The 24,412-nt window shown below is 39.6% G+C and overlaps 1 protein-coding gene across 1 annotated transcript in view; it reads right to left on the reverse strand.

Annotated features, from left to right (window-relative positions):
• TNFSF4 (TNF superfamily member 4) overlaps positions 1 to 18,257 on the reverse strand; it is a 19,645-nt gene extending 1,388 nt beyond the window's left edge. Inside the window, 3 exon segments of the mRNA XM_077755995.1 lie at positions 1,135 to 1,183; positions 17,768 to 18,184; positions 18,186 to 18,257. Of these exon segments, the coding sequence (XP_077612121.1) occupies positions 1,135 to 1,183; positions 17,768 to 18,184; positions 18,186 to 18,257 (538 nt within the window).
• Between the last annotated feature and the right edge of the window lie 6,155 nt (positions 18,258 to 24,412).

Consider the following 24,412-nt stretch of genomic DNA (forward strand, 5'->3'; position numbering starts at 1 on the left):
ATGCAAATTACTTTTGTTTTTCATTTTTCTTTTTTTTTTTTTTTTTTTTTTTTTTTGCTAGTTTTTCCCAGAAAGTGCTTTCGGAGGGGTTACTACCACAGGAGAAAGAAGATAAGGGAATGGGGAGGACACAGATGGATAGCTTTGTGTAGGGCCATTCCAAGTGTAAGGCAAAAAGACGAAATTTCTTTTCTTTCTACCTCAGCCACAATATCATCCTGAATGGACTGGGCAACCACGTCTCAGATACACCACTGTGGTCCATGTCCCTTAGTCATAGGAAAAATAGTCCCCACTCTTGGGCACAATTCATGTAATTCTTGCTTTGCATCAGGCCCAGATGGTATACTCTGAATTGAAAACGAGAACCACTTTTGGAGGGCAAGATACACTTCCCTTCAGGCTCAGAAGAACTTATTAATTAACAAATGAAAATCCATCTAGAAACTACTGGTGATTGTCCTAATGTTAATCATGGTTCCAAATAATACTCTCCTGACAGTTGGAGGATCACCTTGCCTTCATATCTGGGAACTCCCCCAGCTCTCATTAAGACAGAATCTTGTCTTAGAATCAATTTAGTGGGAAATGATGTGTCAGAAAGTCACCCCTGTAAGAAGTAAAGCCTTAGTTTTCTTACCTAAAAAAATGAGAATAATTCTTACTCAGAGGGTTCCTGAGAGGCATATAAAGTGATTAATACAGTGACTAGCATATATTTAGTAACTAATCACTCTTTTCTTCTTTATAAATTTTCTTTGTCCCTAATGAAAACAGCATGCAGTCTCTAACAATTACAGGATTTCATACTTACCAAAGGATAGGGAGAGATCCTGTTTTCTGGGAGACATTAAGAGACTAGAAAGGAGATTCTTTTAAAAGCATGAATCAGAGACACCTGGGTAACCCAGTCAGTTAAGCTTCTAACTCTTGATTTTGGCTCAGGTCATGATCTCACAGTTCATGAGACTGAGCCCTGCGAAGGTCTCCACGCTGGCAGTGTGGAGCCTGTTTAGGACTCTCTGTCTCCCTCTCTCTCTGCCCCTCCCCTGCTCACTCTCTCTCTCAGAATGAATGGATAAACATTTTAAAAAAAGAGACAAGACAAACATGAATCAATTGAACAATACTTACTGGTAAATTGTACTTTGATACTTTGAATTGGAGGATACTGAGGTGGCACCTGATGGAGGAAAAAGGATATATTTTTAGGGGAAAAAAAATGAAAAATGAAATTGTCAAGTCATATCCTATGAAGCAGAAATGCAGGAGCTATAGAAGGAATGACTTTACAAGAGACCATTTTTTCTGTGAAGATTAGACCCAGACTTATACCTGCTCCCTTGCTTTTCTAAAACATCTCAGATGAGCCAGGAGTATTCTGTCGTGCAAGCATCTAAGATCTGTCCTTAGCTCTACCAAACTCGTCTTTAGTATATTGTTTTGGCTCTCTGAACCCCACTTTCCCATTTTGGATAACAGAGCATTTAATAGTCATCTTGAGAAATCCATTCAGTCATACAGATTCCCTCATGCAGAAGACTGTGACCAATCAATACACCATGGCCACAAACTCCCAGAACGCACTAGGAGTGAATTATGGAAGCTTTCTGGCTACTTGTTCTTTTACTGCAACACAGGAGTAAGATTGTCCTATCTTCAGTTCATATGGGCCATAGAAACTGGTCTAATCCTTAAGAATTCAGTAGATTTGAGTGCATACATTTCTAACATTGGCTTTTTCTCTTTTGTTTAATGGCTTGAAAAACCTAACTTGAACCAAGCAAGTACTCAACAGCAAGAGAGAGGTAACATAATGAAGAAAAGAAGCCTGAATAAATAAAATGTCTATAGTAATATGATGGTTAACAGAACAAAGCAGCTCAATATGGAGCAATCTCCAAAATACACGAAGTAGAAAAAAAAGGGGGAGCAGAATCATGTATAAAATATATTACCATGCACATTAAAGAAATATTAATTATGCTTGTATGGGCATTGAATATATCTGAAAGAATTCTCAGAAAATAGGTCATAAATATTGCCTCTGGAAAATGGAATTGGAAGCCTGAGGTCAGGAATGGGGCAACACTTACTTTTCATGGTCTACTTTTTAAATATATTTTAAAATGTTGTACCATATGCCTGTGTTACCTGCTAAAAAAAAAAAAAAAGGAAAAAAAAAAAAAAGGAAAGGAAAAAGAAAAACAAAAAGCACCACCGATTGCTCCTGCCAAGAACAACATCTTTCTCACAGATGATTTTTGGCAAGGCATTTTGCTCAAAGGCATGGGAAGGGATTTGTTTTCGTACCCTGGGGTGTGTATTCCCTGCTTCCCACTCTCCTGGCACAGGACTGGCTGCAGTCACACAGATTCCACTGGTGGCTGCCCACACACATGAGGAATCCCCCACTTCCCTTCTAAGTCACATCACAAGCCTCACCAAGCTGAAACTAACAGGAAGTGTAGGAAGAAGGGAGAGTCTTTCTGAGGCCTGCCAGTGGTAAACACAAAGGCGAGAGGTGTTGACCTGGGATGATTTGAGAGTCTGTGGTTCCCTCCCCTCCGTGAACTGTTTGTGATAGCTTAATTAGTATCCTTCGTGGTTAAGGCAGTGTTCTGGAAGACGGCCTCTCAAAGGGCATACTACATTATCACCGTAATTCCCTGGGTAAATAAATGCCCCCTCCCCCCCCCCCCCTNGTCCTACCATGAGTGACCACATGATTAAAATCAGAAGCAGCCTGTGGAAGAGCACAGAGCACAGGACTCAACACACAGCAACCTGGGTTTTAATGTTAGTGGGGCAAGTACAGTGTTATCCCAGGAAAGTTTCATAACTTCCCTAGAAGTCAGTTTTTCCATCTTTAAAAATCACCAGAAGATCACAGGCATTTCTTTCAGCATTAACTGTCCATGATTTGGATTTTAAAAGTTCAATGCTAAGTCAATTTTAATAAAAGAAAAAACACAAAGGCTCTTTGTCCAAATTTACATCAAAAGCCCTCATGACTTAATTATTTGATTGACTCTGCAAAAGTTCCAAACTTCTGCAAATCAAAGGAAATTCTAAATGTTTTGAAGTACCCCAATGAAGTAGGGGTGGTTGTAACCAAGAGGACATTCTCTGAGGCTGTAATGCTGAGAGGCAACAAGGAAAGCACACATGGCTTCCTCTCTAGAGTAGATCTAACAGAACTCCAGACTCAGGTTTCTGTTTCCTGTCCCTTCTCCTCAAGACTGACCAGTATTAGACATTTACATATTCTCAGAAGTTTTCTTCCTGGCATTAATACCATCAAGCCTAGGCAATGTTGTAAAATAAAGTAAGATGTTCCTTCTTTCTTCTTCTTCCTTGCCCTTCCACTTTTCCCTTCATCCTCCATATTTAATTACTTCACGCTCACTACCCCAGTGCCCTGAACTACCCTCCCAACAGACCTTCCATGGCCTGGCTCCAACCTCCTTGCCAAGCTTTATTGCCACACATATCCTTTCCATGTCTTATGCTTTAGCCAACTGTTTTCTCTAATCTTTTTGCCCTTGACTAGAGCCTGGTAGGATGAGACAGAGAGCACAGACTTGGGAGTCAGATTCAGTTCAAATTGTGACTTATCTAGCTTTGTGAATTTGGAGATAGTGTATACTCTTTCTGAGCATTAGTTTTCATCTGTATGAAAATATGGCATAATATTGCTATTGGAGTGTTCCAGATGACTGCAAAGTTTAAGTAAGAAAACATGTGAAAACACCCAGCAGTCAGCCTGGCAAGCATTTAAAACATAACTGCCTCCTTTGTTCTCTCTACCAAGACTGTCTCTCCATTTGTGTCCATCCATCAAAATATCACCACCATCAAGGCCTGAATCAGGTCGCTGATTTTGGGCTTCTGCACTTGCATTGGACTCTTAGTGCTGAAAAGAAATGAGCAATGAAGCCATGAAAAGACATGGAGGAAACTTAAAGGCATATTACCAAGTGAAAGAAGCCAATCTGAAAAGGCTATGTACTGCATGATTGTAAATATAGAATATCCTGAAAAAGACAAAACTATAGAGTCAGTTAAAGATCAGTGGTTACCAGGAATTAGTGAGGAGGGGGAGATGAATAGGTAGAGTACAAAAGTTTTAGAGTAGTAAGACTATTCTGTATGATACTGTAATGATGGGTACATGCCATTATTCATTTGTTAAAACCCATAAAAATGTACAAAACCAATAGTGGATCCTAAAGTAAAAAACAAAATAAAACAAAAACTCTCTATTGACTTCCATTCTCCCGCCATTGGATATAAGTCTCATCTGCTCTACAAGACTATTAAGCTATGTGACCTTGGTAAATAGTACTAACTTGATGATTTTCAGTTTTTTCATCTATAAAATGGAAATAATAAAATCTGTATCTTAGAGTGAATGAAGATTGAATAAGATAATATGTGTGAATTTTCAGCAAATGGCCTGGAATATTGTAGGAGTTGACAAACGTCAGCTATTGTTCTCAGAGGCACATGGAAGACAAGATCCATGCCATGTTCTTAATTTATTCAGCACAACCCTACTCAAGCCTTATATATAAGTATAAAAAGAAGGAATTAATAAAATAATGAACAAAGACTATCAAAGTCCCTGAAATATTAGCTCTCTGGCTCTTCTGTAACCCAATGAAATGGTACAAAAGGATCTGGGCTTCATGAGAAAGATGGCAGAGAAAAATCAGAAGATATTTATTTTACCTACATGCAAACAAACCTGGTATTTTTTTAACCTCAAGAAAAGCAAAATCCTCAGATCCTCTCCATATGCTAAAAGAAAAGGGAAAATATCAAAGGTCCCAGAGAGCTTCCAGGTAAGAACAAGCTGTAGAATAAAGCTTCTTCAATCTGGAAAGTCTGAAGAGCCCACATCATTCTCTAAGGTGAAATGCAAACTCATGTGGGTCAAGCACATGAGGAAAAAGTATAGTACTGATGTTGGAATGAAGTGGTCTCAGAATCATGAGTATGAAGGAAATTATTTCCTTGATGCAAACAAGAAATGTTTGTTCTACTGAGTTATTTGGTAGTTGACTGAATAATATGATTGTCATATTATTTGGTGGTTTGAAACAGCATCAACAATTGCTGAGTATCTGCTGTGTGGTGGGCATTCAGTTCAACTCTGGGAACACAAAGGAATAGAACACATAATTCTTATTTTTGATGAATTTATATGCCAGTTGAGGAGACAAAATCCCCCCTCTACATAAAACCTTTGGGATACGTCAATAGACACAGTGTATGCAATAAAGTTCCAGAGAACAGGAAAATCACTGAAGGCTTTGGCAGCTCAAGGAGGAAAGACTTGGACAGAGGCCTTGAAAGAGAGAAAGGGACCAGAAAAGCAAAGACATTCTATGGAAGAAAGGTCTAGAAATGAGACTATTCTTGGTATTCAAGAAAAAGAATAAAAATTCATTAAGAACTTACAACATGCCATGCATTAGATTGTTCTTTCTTTCTCAGAATCATTACCTCATTTGCTGCTCAAAATAATCCTATTAAGTATGAATAATAACCCATGTTTTGCAGATAGGAAAATGAGAATCAGTGCTCTTAAGAACTTGCTTACGAATAAACAGGTATTAACTTGAATTTGGTTGAACTCCAGTCCCTGATAATAACTTTTTGCTTTATCGTATACTATCTAAGAGTAAAAAAAAAAAAAAAAAACCACCAAAAGAAAAGAAAGAAACAACCTATGAAAACATTTGTCTGAGGTTCCAAGATTAATTTCAATTATTTTCCAAGATAATTTCAATTATTCCTAATGAGGAACACAATATTAGGTTTTAGATGGTTGTCAAAATATTCAGATATATCTCAAAAATATCCAGAAGTTCTCCATTAAAAAAAAAAAAGCTCTTCAGACAATTCCACAAGGTTATCTGGATTGTACAGGTTGGCAAAACTTCTAGCTAGGCTCTGATTAGGTACAGTTGTCCTGGCATGGAGCAGCAGGCCCATAAACAGGTACAAAGTAGGCAGCAAGCAGGTGCTGCAAATCAGAGACAGAATTAAGTGCTTTCCTGGCCTCTCTTAGCATCTTGAGCACTGAACTGTCCAAGAACATAGATGGGACATGTCTGATGGCTAGTATTTACCTAGCAGCCTGTACCAAGTTCCCAAAAACGTGTTGCTTCTTTCAGGGGCTCATCTGTGGAGAGAGTGAGTTTCTAATTCTGACTCACTGGGATGTGGCAGGAAGCTACCACCTTTATATGCATTTGGCATTTGTCCTGGAGAGGGACATCTGTGGCAGGAGGGAATGATACTCATCAAATACGAAAGCAGGAAGTGGGCTCGCCCTCAACTATGTGGGCCTTGCCCTTCCTCACTTGATATCAGGCCACAGTGTCAGAATCCTACGTGGGAGTGCTCTGAGATGTGAATCAATGTTGGATGGTGGGGAAACAGATCTGTAAGAGGGACTCCCCGGTTCACCATGCCATCTCCACTGGGATGTGAACCTCTCCTTCCTCCACCTTGGGCTGCATGTCATTAGAGAAGACCTGAAAGTTCATGAAAGCACAACCTCACAAGCTGTCGGGGTGTGTCTCAAGCAGCCTCTGAAATGAAAGGTGGAAATTTCCATATTTAACTCATCACAGTAGGCTGGGGAGGTAGACTCTCATCCTGCTAAAAGTGTGTGTGCACTCAGTGGAAACAGCCTCCTTGCAAAGGGAAGGGCCCACCTCTGATCAGGAAGGTTCACAAGCCCACTCAGAGAAAGGAATGGAAAGAATGGGCAAAAACTGGTACTTTGTCCATGGATACCTATGTATTCATAAAACTGTATCCCCAAATGTGCACTTCTTAGAGATCAAGATGGGTGGCTTTGAAAACCTCTTTGAGTAAAGAGTCTTTTGTGGGAGATTTAATAAACACAAAGAAGAGCCATTTTAATTGTTGTCCAAACACTTTCTCTTTCTCCATTCCCACCTTTCACCGTGACTGCTGGCACCTTTTTGCTGTAATCTTTCTCTTACTGCTTATTCTTCTCTACACTACACAATCCATGTGAAATCCTAATGCAGCCTTAACCACTTCTATTCTTCCTGCAAAACTTACTTAGCAATGTATGTCTCTCAAAGAAGCATTTACTGACCCTCTCCTATCTCAGAGAACAAGAAATGTGGTCGCATTGTCCGCTAAGCAACTGGAAAGGTCTGTTAACAATGTACCCGCTGCATGATCATGAGTCTTACAGTGCCTCAAACACAATGGCATTCAATAAATAAATGTTTGCTGAGCTAAGGTGTAACTTAGGCCCTTAGGCTATGCCCAGAACTTAGCTAGTGGCTACACATTCACATAATATCTGACACTGGCCCTAGCCAACACTATACATTGTTCATGGTTTTTTGAAACTGCTCCATTCTTCCTTGAGTACAAAAGGAATAGCAAAATTATTACAAGCAATATCTTTCTATTGAAGTCACTCATTCCCCGGGTCACTTGCTATACAAAAAGGAGAGATTATTGCCTTGGGAGGGCAACTTAGTAGAACAGAAATGCATTGGTCTCGGAATAGGAACACCTGAGTCTGGTCTGAAGCCATCTACAAGTCCCTTCCCTTCCTCAGTTTCTAATTTCCTCATCTTGATGTCCAACCTCAGTTAAACTAATGGGAAAAGCAGTAAGGAATAAGAAATGCTAATTCACACTGTGGACTAAGCAATGCCCATGGACTCTTCCATGTCAGAAATTCAACAAATCACAACCTTCAAGAGAAATCCCAAGAGACTGGGTGATAAGAAAACCTTTGAACACATCTTTTCAACACAACAAATCCCTCTGCTGTAATAAAAGCAGTAGGCCTCCTCCCCAAGTGGCCCCCTCTGATGGTTAGTGAACAATCAAAGATCTCTCTAGTAGTGTTCTTTGTGCAGTGAAGCTCTTAACCTCATTTGCATGAACCTAAATAATCCTCAACCTATATTCTGCTGCAAGCTGGGATTGGTGACTGATAAAAATTATCAGTGGGATGATCATGGTGATGACAATGACATTTTATTGTTTTTTATTTATTTTAAGTTTATTTATTTATTTTGGGAGACAGAGAATGCACACACAAGTAGAGGGGAGGGGAAGAGAGAGAAGGTGAGAGAAAATCCCAAGCAGGATCCATGCTCAACATGGAGCCCAATGTGGGGCTTATCTCACAACTGTCAGATTATGATCTGAGCTATAACAATGACATTTTAAACTAAAGCCTTTCCTAATAGGTATAAAGATAGGTAGGTAGGTAGGTGGGTCAGTAGACAGATAGACAGGCAGATAGATAGATAGATAGATAGATAGATAGATAGATAGATAGATAGATAGATAGATAGATAGATAGACAGATATAGAGCCAGCTAGCCAGCCAGCCAGAGGCATAAGCATAGGCATAGAAATAGATAATAGAATATTATGCAGCCAAGGAGCACATGTACCCCAATGTTCATAGCAGCACTCTCCACAATAGCTAAAACATGGAAAGAGCCTAAGTGTCCATCAGCAGATGAATGGATCAAGAAGATGTGGTTTATCTATACCATGGAATACTACATGGCAATGAGAAAGAATGAAATCTGGCCATGTGTAGCAACATGGATGGACCTTGAGGGTGTAATGCTGAGCGAAATAAGTCAGGCAGAGAAGGACAAATATCATATGTTTGCACGTATAGGAGGATTAGGAGGAACTTGACAGAGGAACAAGGGGGAGAAGAAGGGGGGAAATGGTGGGGGAAAGGGAGAGAGGCAAACCATGAGAGACTCTTGAATGCTGACAAAAACTGAGGACTGATGGATGTGGGGGGAGGGGGGATGGGCATAGAGGAGGACACTTATGGGGATGAGCACTGAGTGTTATGTGGAAACTAATTTGACAATAAACTATTTGTAAAAAAAAAAAAAAAGAATATTATGCAGCCATAAAAAGGATGAGATCTTGCCATTTACAACAATCTAGATGGACTAGAGTATACATTCCTAAGTGAAATAAATCATAGAAAGACAAATACTATATGTTTCCACTCCTATATGGAATCTAAAAAACAAAACGAATAAAAAACAATAGCAGAATCATATCTATAATATACAGAGAACAATTAATGGATGTGGGGAGTTCAGAAAAATGGGTGAGGGGAGTGGGAGATAGGGGCTTCCAGTTATGGCATGAATAAGTCATGGCAGTAAAAAGTAAAGGAATATATGGAGATAGGTGGTGAACATAGCAAATATATAAAGAAGTTGAATCACTCTGTGGTACGCCTGAAACTAATGTAACATTTTATGTCAAAAATATTCAAAAAGGTTTTAAAAAACTAAAGCCTACATTTTAATAAATGGAAGAGAAATAAAGCACCTAAGGCAAAAGAAAAGTATGCTCACTTTATAATCCCAGTCAAGAAACCAGGTATTGAAGCTTCTTACTACAGTTTCTCACTGTACCCTACATGGTTACCTAGTACATCTCACACACTGTATTATTGCTTCTTGAACCATCTTGTTTCTCCACTGTGTTGGAAGCTCTGGGAGGGTGCCACTATTTCCTCAGTGTCTGACAGGTAACTAATAATCCATAGATACCGTTAAACAAGTAAATGAATAAGTGGTTTGTCATGGTTTGAACAGTGTTCCCCCCACCTTTCACGTCCATCTGGAAGCTCAGTATTTGACTTCATTTGGAAATAGAGACTTTTCAGATATTATTAGTTAAGTTAACATAGGACTAACTAGATTAGGGTGGGCCCTACATCCGATATGACTGGTCCATAAAGCAAAAGGAGAGGACACAGTGGTACACACACAGAGATGGTGAGGCGAGGATGGAGGCAGAGCTTGGGGTAATGCAACTACAAGCCAAGAAAGGTCAAGGACTCCCAAGAGTCACCAGAAACCAGAAAGAGGCAAGGAAAGATTCATTCTTCTCTACAGCCTCTGAGGAAGCATGGTCCTGGCAACACTCTGATTTTAAACTTCTACCCTTCAGCACTGTGAGAGAATACATGTTTGTTGTTTAAAGACACCCAGTTTATGGTACTTCATTATAGCAGCTCCAAAAAACTAACACCTGGTTGAATAGGTATCTACAAATAGTGGGCAAATCACACTTTCACATTAAAGTAAATCTTTGAATCAGAGTCTGACGGAATTAGACTAGACATTTCTAGAATGTAGTCTAATCTCCTTATAATTTAAAAAATATATAATAAAAGAGAGAAAATAAGGCTCAGAGAAAAGAAAAGATGAGCTGGTACCCAAATTGGGGTCCCCTTTCTCATCTATGAATATACCACACATGCAATATTCCGTCTCATAAAAATAACCTATGAGGTATTATGCAACTGTTAAAGCTTCATTGATCATGTTATCTACGTTCACATAAATAGATTTAACTGTTTTAAAAAAGAATCTTCCTCCTTGATACTAAGTCATAAATCTTTCCCTCAATTTTTCCTCAAAAACTACTAATGTCAGAAAAGGAAACAAACTTTAAAACAAGCAGACAAAATTTTTAAAGCTGAGAGTCATAGAATCTTAGTTAAGTGTAATAGAAAGGGACAGCACTAGAATTTAGACCTAGCCCTAATTTCTAACCCTGACTTTTCTATGTAAACCTAGGCAGGTTTCTCATGCCTCAAATTTTCTCATTGGAAAACTGGACACAAATATTTATCTAACTGCCTCTAAGGTGGTAGTGAATTAGTGAGGACAAAAGTATGGAAACGATCTGCAAAAACAAGGGACCGTTACTGCAAATAACAGCAGGAGTGATAGCCCTCCGTTATCCCTCCAAAAAGATCTTGAAGTTACCAGTCTTCATTGTACTATATACAGGGCCAGGTTAAGAACTTTGGGGGAGTTTGAAGCTAAAAACATTAGCATCCAACACATGAGTGTTTATAAATGTATTTTATATGTAAAATATATATTTATAAATTTAGAAAAGTTATAAAATATTTATATAAATATAAAATCTATAAATATATTTATAAATATATTTATATATACTTAAATGAGTATGTATTTTACAACTTATTTTATAACCCAGCAGGTTTTTATATTTGCCCTTAATGACTATTTTGGTGCTTGCTTTTAATTTTTTGTGACTGTCATCTTCATCTAGATCTTTGATGGTTTCTCTGGCTCTCTGGAGCCGTGCCAGAGCTATACCTACAGGGAAGCCCAGCCCTGGGGACACAACATTTAAAGTCATTGTATCCTCACTTCCCCACATATACAGTGCAACATTTAGGGAATGAAGGAAGCCTTACTATCATATGTAATGCTTACAACATTAGCGTTGGGAAAATTAAAGTTGAGTGTTTTGTCCATTTTTCTATCAGTCAGAATATGTTTTTAAGTAGCATTCACATGTTATCAAAGCTAGACAAATTTATACAAGTTAATAAGCCACCTAAGGTACATTTTAGAATGAAAGGTCTGCTGAAAGCCATTTTTAATTATGCCAGTCATACCCCCAATGTTTCCAGTATTGTGAAAAAGATGACATGCCTTTTCTAGACATACTTTTCTACCTTATTTGGCAACCACGTCATTGGAGAATTGGATAAAATATATCAAACTGGAGGGAGATGCAAGAGGCATGTTCTAAGTGTGTCATTTTACATCTCTGAACCACTTTCAGACACTAACCCTGTAACACTGTAATCCCTTCATAAATTCTCCCCTTTGCTCTTCTTTTCTTCTCTAACACAGTCATGAGCTCTCACTTAGAAATCTATGTTCAAAAATGTTAGAATTATTACAAGGCTTTGGGGGCTTGTTTTTAATCCTAAAAATTATAGTATCAATGTCAAGGTTCACGAAGCTGAGGTTAACCTTAACTATGCTTTCTGAGGTTTGAATCACAGGGTGTGCATGTGTATACACATGTCACAAAGTAAACATTTTAGTGGTCCTGTGCTTATGGAAACGTGTTCATTAATAATAATAATAAGAAGAAGAATATAATAATTTACAAAGCTCTGTAACACAACATTTGCTCCTCACGACAACCAAATTCTGATTTTGTAAATGATTAAACTGATGCTCTGGGAATTTTACAGAATTTACCCAGAGTCACGAAGTTAAAAGGCTGGACTGAACCAGTCATCTAGTTTCTGGTCCAACACATTCTCTATTGTATACCAACAACTCCTCCAAAAGTTTGAGAAGATGTTTTGTAATTTCATATAAGGAAGTGTTTCAATTCCTTCATTTGAAAAGATACGGATATCAAAAGTATGGATGGTTACAAACACAAGCTATAGGGTGTCGGGGACCACCTATTTCACCTGGGACTGGGAAATAACCTATCTACTTTGTAGTTCACTTGTTTCTTTTCACTCATCAAATATAACATAAAGACAACATGGTACATGGCTTCTCTAACCTAGATGTCTCCAGAAGATTAATGTTCATTTTCCATGAAGAATCCCTGAACAGGGTGGAAATCTGCAGTTTCTGTTAGAGTGAAGGGCACAAAAGTAATTTCAAGGGAAATTACTAAAAGGGAATTGCACTAAAAGAAATAGAATTGAGGGGCGCCTGGGTGGCTTAGTCTGTTGGGCGTCCGACTTTCGCGTAGGTCATGATCTCGCGGTTCGTGGGTCCGAGCCCCGCGTCGGGCTCTGTGCTGACTGCCAGTTCAGAGCCTGGAGCCTGTTTCAGTCTGTGAATCCCTCTCTCTCTGACCCTCCCCTGCTCACGCTGTCTCTCTCTCTCTCTCCTAGAAATAAATAAAACATTTTTTAAAAATAAAAAAATAAAAAAGAAATAGAATTGGAAGGGCAGGATGGTCAGCCCTGGGCAAGGCTGGGTCTACTTGGTGCTAGTAGCTAGGTGTTGACATCAGAGAAAAAGAATCAGGAGAATATATTCTTGGGTCTATACCAAGAGCCAGCCCTTCTGCTAACTTCCCAGATCTCCTGTATGTGGGTATACATGTTTGTTTCCATATCTGTATATGTATGAGGCATTTTCCAGCATGATCTCTGTCCCAATTACTCTATCCTATTTTGAATATGTGGAAGAGAACATAGATCTAAATTTTTCATTTAGAAACTATCATCACTGTACAGAACATATATCTAAACTTTTCGCTTAGAAAATCTCATCGCTGTGTAAATAGTCAACAATATTAGGTCCCCAGGTACTGTTCATTCGCTTACACATGGATCAACACTTTCCTTCCGGAGAAATAGGCTCTTTAAAAATAAATAAATAAACCTGAGATTGGTTACTTTTACTGTGGTGCCCCCTAGTGCCATACGAGATTTCATTCACTGTCTGTATTTGCCAATAAGTAGGCCACTCAAGAGAAGCGAAATTTGGAGAAGCAACACTTTTAGTAATTTCTCCTGTATTTTCTTTTGCATATTAGTGAATAAAGTGTGCTCCTTAGCACGAGTGACAAGACTCTTGTGATCTGCCCTCGCCAAAGTTTTCAGCCTCATCTGCCACTTTCCCCTAAAAACACTTCACTTCAGCCATTCTACACAAGGAAGTCTTCTGCCCCTGCCCAACCATCTCTCTTGTTCATTTAAAAAATTTCCCCTCTTTCTTCTAATATCAGCTGAAGCATTACCTGCTCCCCAAGCTTCTACTGGCTCTGAGTTTCTGGGATTTTTATCTCTAAATAGACAATGTCTAATGCCTGCTCAAAAATCCAAAGATTCTATATGTTTTTATCAGTACCTCCCCTAAAAACCTGAAAAATACTTAATGACAAATCAGTTCAATACTTCAGATATTTCTTTTTAATTCTCACAGAATTGTTTATGAAAGGCAAACTCAGTTGTATCAGTAATCACTTATTTGCATGTCACTAAAAAAAAAAAGAATTTCTAAACACTTGTTAGATTGTATGGGGATGCATTTAAATTGAGCTAATCTGAGACAAGATTTTTTCAAGAAAAAACACCTCTTTTTCTTCCTAAATGATACAAATAAAAATTCCACGTTACACCCTGACATTTCATCAAGAAACCGTGAATTCAAAACCTGGGCATTGTTGGTACAGAAGAGGTCAACTCAGTTTCCAAGTACCTCAACTTCTGTTCTTCCCGGCAGTAAAAGCGGTAAGAATGTAAACCTTTCACTGTGGGGTTTGCTGAAGAATTATCACTAAAAGAGGGGACCTGGGTGGCTCAGTCAGTTCAGTGTTGGACTCTTGATTTCAGCTCAGGTCAAGATCTCAGGGTGATCAGATCGAGCTCCGCATCAGACTCTGTTGAGCGTGGAGCCTCCTTAAGATGGTCTGTCTCCCTTTCTCTGCCCCTTCCCTGTTCAAGCATGCACTTACGCCTGTATGAGCGCTCTCTCTCTCTGTCTCTCTCTGAAAACAAAATTATCACTAAAATCCCTCATCTATATAAAGTGCTATAGTAAAGGTGGTACAAATCTTGGAAGAGCCCTGGCCTCAAAAGCCCTGAGACACATGGATATACTGTACAGAAACTCCATGCATCATCGGTCAGCTTTTTTCTGCCATTGTTCCCCGCCGAAACCACAGGTACCGTTGGGAGCCTGATATTTTAAATGGTAGTCCCGATACATATCTAATAATGTGTATTGGTTTTAAGGAGAGAAACACTCAATTTTATAATTTGTATCATGAATATTCTTCTAAGTCATCCACTTCTTTCCCCTTTCTAAATAAGGCATTTAGCTAACCCATATTAGTTTATCTAGTAGGTGCATAATATATGCATAAGTACAAATTACAAACATATGTGCAAATTTCATTTCCCCCAGTCCCTTCTTAAGAAGCATAAATCCAGTAGCTTAGACACAAAAATCTGTTTACTTAATATTTTATATTTCTCAAATCCTCATACCGATTCTACAAATATATGTATGAACTACATACTCACAGGATATTGAGCTGAAAGAGATCTTTCTGTTCATGTGATCCAACTGCTTTGTGTTAAAATGAGTAAATCAAGGCCCAAAGAGGGAAGTTACAGAAGGAGTGGGTAAGATCTATCTTCTTTTCTCGCATCTCAAAAACTCAAACTTCTGCTTTTCACATAAGTAAATAAAACTTAACAGAGTGGTGAGGGGGAAAAAGGTTATTAAATAAACTCTGTTGAAGAGAAAGTCCACTGTCAAATGAAGGTTAATAGCTATAACTGTATTTTTTATAGAGCTCTACAAGTAGGCAGTTATTTTATGAAGCTAAAAGTTATATCTAGGAAATGAAAAAAAAATCACGATTATTCTCCAAATATGTTTTCCTACAATAAAAGAGATCCAGTTTAACTGGACAAATGATCAGCATTTCAGCTCAGTTTCACCCTTTAAACACATCACTGGAATATCATGTGGTTGCTTTTTGTTTTTTATTTTATTTTATTTTAGTGAGAGAGTGTGTGTGAGAGGGGGAGAGGGGCAGAGCAAGAGGAGAGGATCTTAAGCAGGCTCCATGCTGAGCATGGAGCCCAGTACGAGGCTTGATCCCATGACCCTGGGATCATGACCTGAGCCTAAATCAAGAGCTGGACACTCAACTGACTGAGTCACTCAGGCGTGTCTGGAATATCATGTTTTATAAAAGTAGGGGTTTGATTTACATCACCACCGACCTCATCATTTGACTGATAACAGTCCTATTAATGAGTTTAGGAAGGCTACCAGTCTATGTCCCTTTTTCAAGAGCTACTCTACACCCTTCTCTCCTTTCTCCTCTCTCTCATGCACACTCACACATTCACTGCCACCACAACCATTTGATCAAATTCCAGGGAGAATACACCTGACCCATCTATGCTATCCTCCCCTCTAATAGACTAAATGAGATTAAACATAAGGACCCATTACGCTGCCCTTGGTCCTACAACAGTACAAAAAATTATGTTAGCTAAGACAGTCTAGCTAAGAAATAAGAAAAAAAAAAATAAAGGTAATGTCAAGTGAAGAATTCCAAATATCTGTGCCAAAAAAATTCTGTATCCTAAGTATATGAGAGTACATTTCTTGAGAAAATAGCTCTAACATACCTCCCATGTCTTTGCTTCCATTTCTGTGCCAGGACCAGAGAAAGCTAATTCTCTCCCAACGATCAGCTCACTGTGAATTCTAGCATCCGGGAAACCCGCGCTTAGCTTTCCTTTCAAGCTCTGTCCACAGAGTCACTGGGTGACTTGCCAGAAAGGACCCTTCTTCTCAGCATCTCCTGGGTATCGACAGTCCAGGGCGGCCCCACCACCAGCTGGCTATAGATCTGTTTCACCTTTTCTTCTCTCCTGCTCAGAGCCCTGGTACAATTGTTCAGCCTTGACTGGGGCCATCTGTCTTGTCTTTTTATCATCCCACAGTGTAAGGAAATATGTAACCCTGTGGTTGTTTGAAAAGCATTCTCAGGGCTCCCGGACCTGATGAATGCACTCAGCTGTTCTATTTTTGGTCATTCTCTTTGTTTTCTTCTCAGAAAAGCCTAATTCCGGTCTGTGTCTTAGGCATCCTGCCATGGACACATTGCTCCTCCCCCAGGCCTCCCCTCTAGTCGCCTACTCTAATTTCACCCAAGGGGCTCTGCACTGAAAAGGAAACGTGTGGCAGGATAAAGAGAGGACTGGCACCTTCTACTCACTGGTCTGCAGACCCGACAGGACACCGGCTACGCTTCTGGAATTTAGGAACATGAGCCCTCTCTGCGGTACAGTGATCACAACCGCACTCCCACCGGCCTCTGTGCACCAAAACCCCCTACTTCCTGTAGACAAAGACAAGCCCAGGCATTGGCTAGGACTCTGCTTATCTTATCCTGGTCTAATTTTAAGGTACCCAGTCTCTGACATGGCTATCAGAAATGAAAGTTCCTACTATTTCACCTTTCCCAGGGAAAGACTTTTCTAACCTAAAGCAACCTGCCAAGAAAACAAGAATGGTCAGACTAGCCCCAGCAAGGGTCCATGGGATGACTATACATTTATTTCCTTTTCAGTGGAATCTCCTGAAATCAAAAGCATCCTTAAAAACCTGATAATGTTTGTAGACATAAACAAGTACATTTTAAAAATAATGGAAAAGGGACCAGAACAAAGAGAAGGAAAAAAGGAAAGAATATCTTCACTAAGCGGGGGAAATACTTAGAAAGATGATCATTGCATTGGACAAAGTAGGAAAAAGACAAAGTGATGTCGGTAGGTTGTGACTGGCAGAGAATGGCTGAAAAACAATCTCTGATTAAGTTGTTGGGGTCAGTATTTGGCCATGTATGCATCTGCACATGAACATGGACATCTCTGCCCTTAAAATACACAGGTTAGCTATTTAAAGGAACTTAATATTGGTACCTTCAGCATTCTTCAAAAAGCAAATCGCCTACGGGATTTATGAACACAGCGGAAAGGTGGAACTGATCCCTTTCTTATTTCCTTTTCATATTAGTCCCCTGGTCAGATGCTTACTGGCAGAATGGGTTTGACTCCATGCTTCAAAGTGACAGCTCACAAAGGAATGCCAGGATTCTTCCACTGGGAAAAAAAGAAGAATCCAAAAGCAGCACCCTTGCCCTACTTCCACTGCGCCCCACCACCGCCACCACTGAATAAAAAGGAAGGAAAAGAAAGACAGGAGAGTGTTTGACCACACTTTCCAATCACTGAGGGACAGGTTGGGGGGCCATCAAAAATTTTGACATCAGACTATTTCCAAATGACTGTTCTTGGCTGCTAGGCTACCATCCATCAGCACAAGCTGGAGGGAACAAAGGGCCCAATGGAGCATCTTACCTGGGAGGCATAGAAGTGCAGGCAGATGTAGGTGAAACACAGGAGCAAACCCAGACCCTGGATTACAGCCGCCACCAGCAGTAACTTATTGCTCTGGAATCTTCGCCCTGCTGCATTTCCCACATTCTCATCCAGGGGTTGGACCCCTTCCATCTTCATAATCTGGATGCAAGGAAGATGAAAAGTGTAGCAATGGGGAGACTGAGGGAGGACTGACCTCTTCTCCACAAAGAAGGAGGGGAAGGGAAAACAAAGCTTATCAATCAGAAAATACACGAAGGTCCTGGGACCAGAGATAAGAGGCAATTGAAAGAGCAGAGCGCACTCTCTCAGTTTTAACACTGCAGCTTCTGCAGGCAGGCGGGGGAACTTCTTTGTGACTAATCTGAATTTCCCCTTTACTTTCTTTCTTTTTTTTTCTCTGGGCTAACAGGGAGTTGTTTTTGTGGCATTCCAGTTCTGATTTGAGTGACTGCGAAATGACAGTCATAAAAGTGTGCTAATTTCTTAATTTCTCATTGCACCAGTAACCAAATTGTGGGTCACTTGATAGAGATAGAAATCATCATCCGTTGATGGAGGAGTTCCTCTATTCCCTCCCTGAGATGTCAGAAATCACAGAAGAGATTTAAGGAAAATGCTGGACTTAATTTCTCATCTGCACTTTATTAGGTACCTAAGCTTTGAACCATCGTGCAAATGCNAATGTATATATAAAATATATATAAAAATATATATACACACACAATATTTTAAAATAATTATATATTTATATAATATATATTATATATATATATTTAAAAAGCACTCACAGACCAGTCTTTAAGTGAAAGAGAGACAAGAAGAAAACAGGATGGTGGATCATGGAACAATAAAGAAGTGAGATCCTCTAATTTTAGTACATTATATTATCATAAATAAACTAGTATATATCGAGCACTCATTATTGTCAGACACTGTGCTAGACAGCCTTACAGTCTTTTTCTCACTGGATCCCCTGAGGCAAAGATAGTAAATGCTGATATGATTAATTTTAAGTATAACAGAAAAGAAGCAGAAGAGTACCCTTTTTCCTCTTCCTTCTACTTCTCATTTCCCCCTACATAATTTGTGCATGAATGAAGAAATTCATAGATTCAAATAAGAATCTTTGAGGATTGTTCCTTCCTTTGAGGTCAGGGGTGGGACTCATAACTTGGAAAGTAAGAGTATTCTACCAATAGACGGGCACTACTTACCCTTTAGCACGGAGGTAAATGATGAAGTAAATCATGTAATGATTTAGAATGTCAAGTCCAAATTAACAAATATTTGCTGAGTACTTAGCCAGTGCTGTACTGGAGGACATGGGCATGCAGGGGAGGGGATGTTTAAGGCACAATTCTGTCTCTTCTCTGAGCAAGTAGTTCTCTCTAATCTCCCCATGAGTCATTCAACACCTATTTAAAGAAAGAAGGGAGGAGAAATATTTTTAGATCAACAATATGAGAAGCCATATCAACTTAATTTTAGAGAAAGTGGACATGAGGGAAGTGGAAAATACATTTGCTGTTACAGCATTAATTGAGGAAAGTACGGATTAATATCCTCATTATGATCATTATGCCTTGCATTTGGAGAACACTTTGGTCTTCAGAAATTCAAGATTTTGTCTGAAGATAAGGTAGCAGACACTGTAGCATAGACTCCAAGCCAAAATTAGAAAGCAAGTTCCACTGAAACTTTCTATGAGCAAAGTATGTATTACATACAGGGTATGGAGGGAGAAAAAAATGAAAGAAATAATCATGTGTAGACCCCAATTCTTGTGTAATAGTTAATAGTCATAAGTAAACATTAAACTCAGTAACTATTTACTCATTTAGTTTCAAAGCCTGACTAAAAGAATCAAAGGAGAAAAGCTTAAAATACTGTCAGAAACTATAGAGACTAGCTGACCAAGATTGCATGAAAACTATTAATGCTGAAATCACAGAAAGTGTTTTTAAATAACTATCAAAAATCATGGAAAAAATGAACATTTAGAGTATGTACCTGCTCCCTGAGCCACATCTCTTCTCCCTGTTATGGCTTCTGTGAAGCAAAACTGCCGTTGCTGGTTTTCATGAGAGAGGACTGTGCTATGGAATAAGTTTCTTTGTTTTTCTTTAATGTTTATTTATTTTTAAATTTTTTTTTCGGAGAGAGAGAGAGAGACAGGCAGACAGACAGGGAGATACAGAATCTGAAAACAGGCTCCAGGCTCTGAGCTAGCTGTTAGCACAGAGCCCGACATGGGGGTCGAACCCACGAACCATGAGATCATGACCTGAGCCGAAGTGGGTCGCTTAACCGACTGAGCCACCCAGGCGCCCCAATGTTTTTTATTTTTGAGAGAGAGAGCTTGCGTGTGTGCACGCGAATGGACGAGGCGCAGAGAGAGGGGGAGACAAAAAGTCCAATGCAGGCTCCAGGCTCTGAGCTGTCAGCGCAGAGCCCTCCCGACCTGGGCTCAAACCCACGAACCATGAGATCATGACCTGAGCTGAAGTCGGATACTTAACTGACTGAGCCACGCAGGCGCCCCATAAGCGTCCATGTTTTGTGTTGTCCCAAGAGGGCACAGGGACAACTGTCACAGCCCCTCACCTCCCTGTGGCAGTCTCTCACTGCTGTATTTTGCCTTCTTGTAATTTTTTGTTGAAGTTTAAGTGATGGTGTACATTGAATCATTTCTTCTTTCACTGCCAACATTCTGACAGCCTTTTCACATTCTCTGTGGGAAGCAGAGGAATACACCTAGAAAAATAAATCTAACTTGCCCTGGAAGTTCCAGGCAAGACCCTTTGACAGACCACATAAGCATTTCAACGTTGGGCTGGGCTGGCATTTGGAACAAGTGAAACCGCCGTCCAAGGTCTCACTGATGGCATTCTTCTTAAGCAGATGAGCAAAGTCCTCCATCTTCCAGGTTGACATTTTCAATGGTGTCAGGTATGTTACCTGAATCTAGGGGCCATTTTGTAAAGCTTCTCACAGAGACACACACACAGACGCACCAGAGCAAACCAACCTTGGAACAGAAGGCTTGGACTTCATTCCAAAGATTATCTTCCCATAGATCTTGACCTCTGAATGAATAACCATTTCAAGACTGGAAAATAAAAAGGCTTTGATAGCTGACAGTATACTTTATGTTTAGAAAGCAGCAAAACCTTTTTAAAAAAAATTTTTTTTGATTGGGGGGTATTTGTTTTGTGTTGTTCTGTTTTGTTTTGTTTTGTTTCGTTAGTTGGCGGGGGTGGTAAAATCTGGCTTTTCATTGGTTTCCAAGTCATGTGTCCATTCAGCAAGCATGAGCCATGTGCGTGCATGCTTGTGCAGGGGAAATGGCATGAACGAAACAGGTTCTTAACCCTCAAGGAGATCACAGGCAGGGAGCAGGATGATCACAGCCAAGAAAGGAAGAGCGGCAATAGCTGGGCAGGGAGTGAGGGCAACACAGCCCAGTGAAGCCCCTTGTGCCTCGCCTGTTTGGGAAATACAACTGGAGAAGGGAACTAGGAAGGACAGTGGCCCCAAGAAAGAGGCTGAGAAGCTGTCACACATGGCCTTTTGTTCTGAGTTAAAAACTTTGAACTTTATCCTGAAGACACTGGGGTAACAAGGAAAGGTTTGAAGCAGACTGTGATATGATTACATTTTAGAAAAATCTCTCTGGGTAAAGTAGAAATGGCAGGGTGGGATCAAGGGGGCCAGTTGGGGGACTTTTCCAGGACACCCTGTGCCTGCTGAGGAGGGGAGTGCGGTCTAAACCCACCTCTTCCCTGAGCTGTCCACATCCTCCTTCCTTGAACAGGAGGCTTCTCCCTATAGGAAGGGCAGGCTTTATCCTCCCACAAAGGTTATGTGTGGCTTCCCAAGGCCTGAACAAAGAGCTTCACCCACCCAGATAAAATCCCCCTTCTTTAATTCATAAATTCAGAGAGAGCACTTTGTTCTAATTCACACAAAGTATGAGCTGGGGTGGGACCCTGGGCTTTCATTATTTAAGTGAGAAATAATAAGGTCCTATACTGAAGCAGGGAGAAGATATTTACAGTGGCTATTAATTCACCAAATGTTTTGGGGCTCTATTCTGTGCCAACCTCTGAACATATAAAAGAAATTATAACTAATCTCTGTCCTGGGATGGGTGACAGAGTAAGATAGTTGGTGATGGAAACAAATGCATTTCAAAAGTCAGAAGCCTGATTTGACATCTGCCTTCTCAACCTGCCCTTGATCCTAATGTACTCATTCCGGTTCAGCCCTCCAGAATTTCAAAGCCCCAGAATCAGCTTTACGTCTCCCTTTGGCCCCAATCAGTCAAGCTTTGTGGGGCTATCCCTGTAACACAGCTCATACTTTCTTCCACTTTGCCTTTCTTACTTCTCCTGAACTCCTGAATGAAACTTCAAGCTGTTCTTCCTACTTCCATTACCGTCAATCTCCAATCCATTCTGCTTTGGCAGGCTGTTTAAACCCAGTGATGACCAAAATCCTATCAAGGGCCTCCATCTCAAAGAGAATACAGCTTGCAGTTCATTAGCTTGACATTCAAAGCACCTTGTAATGGAATCCCAGTTTTCCTCTACAAACTTATCTTCCTCTGTTGCCTGATTTCTGATAGTCACTGTGCCTCAAATATCCCTACCCTCCATCTCTGACAATTGAAACCTTCACACTACATACACACTTTCCATGAAGGGCTGGCTGTCTTGTGAGGCAGTAAGCTTGCAGTGCTCCAGAAAGGTTAAACAAAAGCCCTGAGAGAATCCTGTTTCGGGAACACTAGTATTGAGTGGGGGGTGTTGTACAAACAGTAGTTCCCAAAGCCTCGCTGATCGTCAGAATCACTAGCATAGTTTTTAAAAGATTCAGATTCCTGATCCCCTTACTCTAGAAATTCTGATTAGAGACGTTTGGAGTAGTGTCTTGTGAATCTGTATTCCTAAAACTTGCTAAGAGCCACATTTGTGACTTTCCCCAAATGAACACTTAGGATCTCTTTTGCTATTACATCCCTATGATGAGGAAACTTCCCTGGGCCTCCCAGAATGTAGGCCTTTCCACCCCTCTATTGAGAGCATTTATCATGGTCTGTCTTATCTTATAATGGTTTAAATTTATTTCAGTCTCTTCCATGATGTTGTGTGATTGTAAGGCTAAGAGTCTTATGATGTGCTCACTCTCAAGGGCCAAAACAAATAGTCTTTCTACAGAGAATGTACTAAATTAAATTGCATTCGTTTGCAATAGATCTGAAGCATGCTATTTTCAAGACCAGAAAAGAATGAGAGTCTAAACAGAACTGAAAATGGCACTATTAAATACAGAAGTTCCTGATAGCTGGACTTGGGTCTTACATGTGAAAGATTAGCAAACCTGAAATGTGTACTTTTCATTGAAACCGGATGAACACCATTATTTCAAATGCAAATGTGAACTCTTCTAGTGATATTTCATTTGGGTTTCAGACTCATTAGTCCCCTACACTTGTCAACCCCTTTCCTTCCGATGCTGATTTTCCCTTTCATTCTTCATATTTGCTACTTTTCTGTATCTTGAGTTGAACATTGGCCGTTATTTTAGAGCATGATGATAGATTCTAAAACTTAGGGGCACTAAACAGCCACAGAAATGTTTCTCTCTGTGGAAAGATGCCCATAAAGGAAATATGCCCATTACACTGTTATGAAAAGAAAATATCTAGACATGACATTACTTTTTAAATTGTGTTTGCAAAATATGTGTTCACCACGAAGAATATATAAAAATTGGTAAGCAGGTCTTTCAATACATAAAGAAATAGGTGGTTTTCTTTTTTAAAATCAGCTTCATTTGAATGTGATTACAAACAAGAAAAAACTTAAAGTAAAAAATTAGATGCATTTTGACAGTATATACTCTGAAACCACCATCATATACAGAACCTTTATTCACACCCAAAAGATAATTATCTTTAAATAACAATTATTCCAAAAGCATATCTAAACAGAGTACATGAGAAATTCCCTCCTCTTTCCAAAATACATTTAATTACAACTAAATTGGAATTCATGTAAACCGGTGATTCTTGTTATCACATGATGACCTTGTGACTTGAATCCAGATCCTTTAATTCTGAAGCCTGTTCTTAAACTCTATGTGATACTATTAATTTTTTAAATGAAAATAAACAAGCTCTGTGTCTGGCCCATACACTTAGTAAGCAATCAGTCCATCTAAGCAGATGTTAACATTGCCAAATGCACACAGTCGCTAATTCAGTAACAAAATAGCTTCTTCTTATAACTGGATCTGATTTTCTTTCCCAAATTACTGATGAATGGGATACATTCTCATGTTTCTTGTATGCCTTCTGTGTGCCAGGAAAACAAGCCTCCCTTCATTCAATTCTTCTGGGAACACTGTGCGTGGTTATTACAAACCACATCTTTAAGATGAGGAACCAGAATCTCAGAGTAGCTTAACCACAATTGTGTTGGGATTTAAACCATCATCCGGGTCTGTCTGTTTGTTTACCTGTACCAAACCTTTAACAGCTGGTGTTCTAGACTGAAAACTTGGGTCCCTCCAGAATTCACTGTTGAAACCCTAACCTCCAAAGGATGGTATTTGGAG

This window comes from Crocuta crocuta, unplaced genomic scaffold (assembly GCF_008692635.1).
Source record: "Crocuta crocuta isolate KB4526 unplaced genomic scaffold, BGI_CrCroc_1.0 scaffold122, whole genome shotgun sequence".
Taxonomy (NCBI): domain Eukaryota; kingdom Metazoa; phylum Chordata; class Mammalia; order Carnivora; family Hyaenidae; genus Crocuta; species Crocuta crocuta.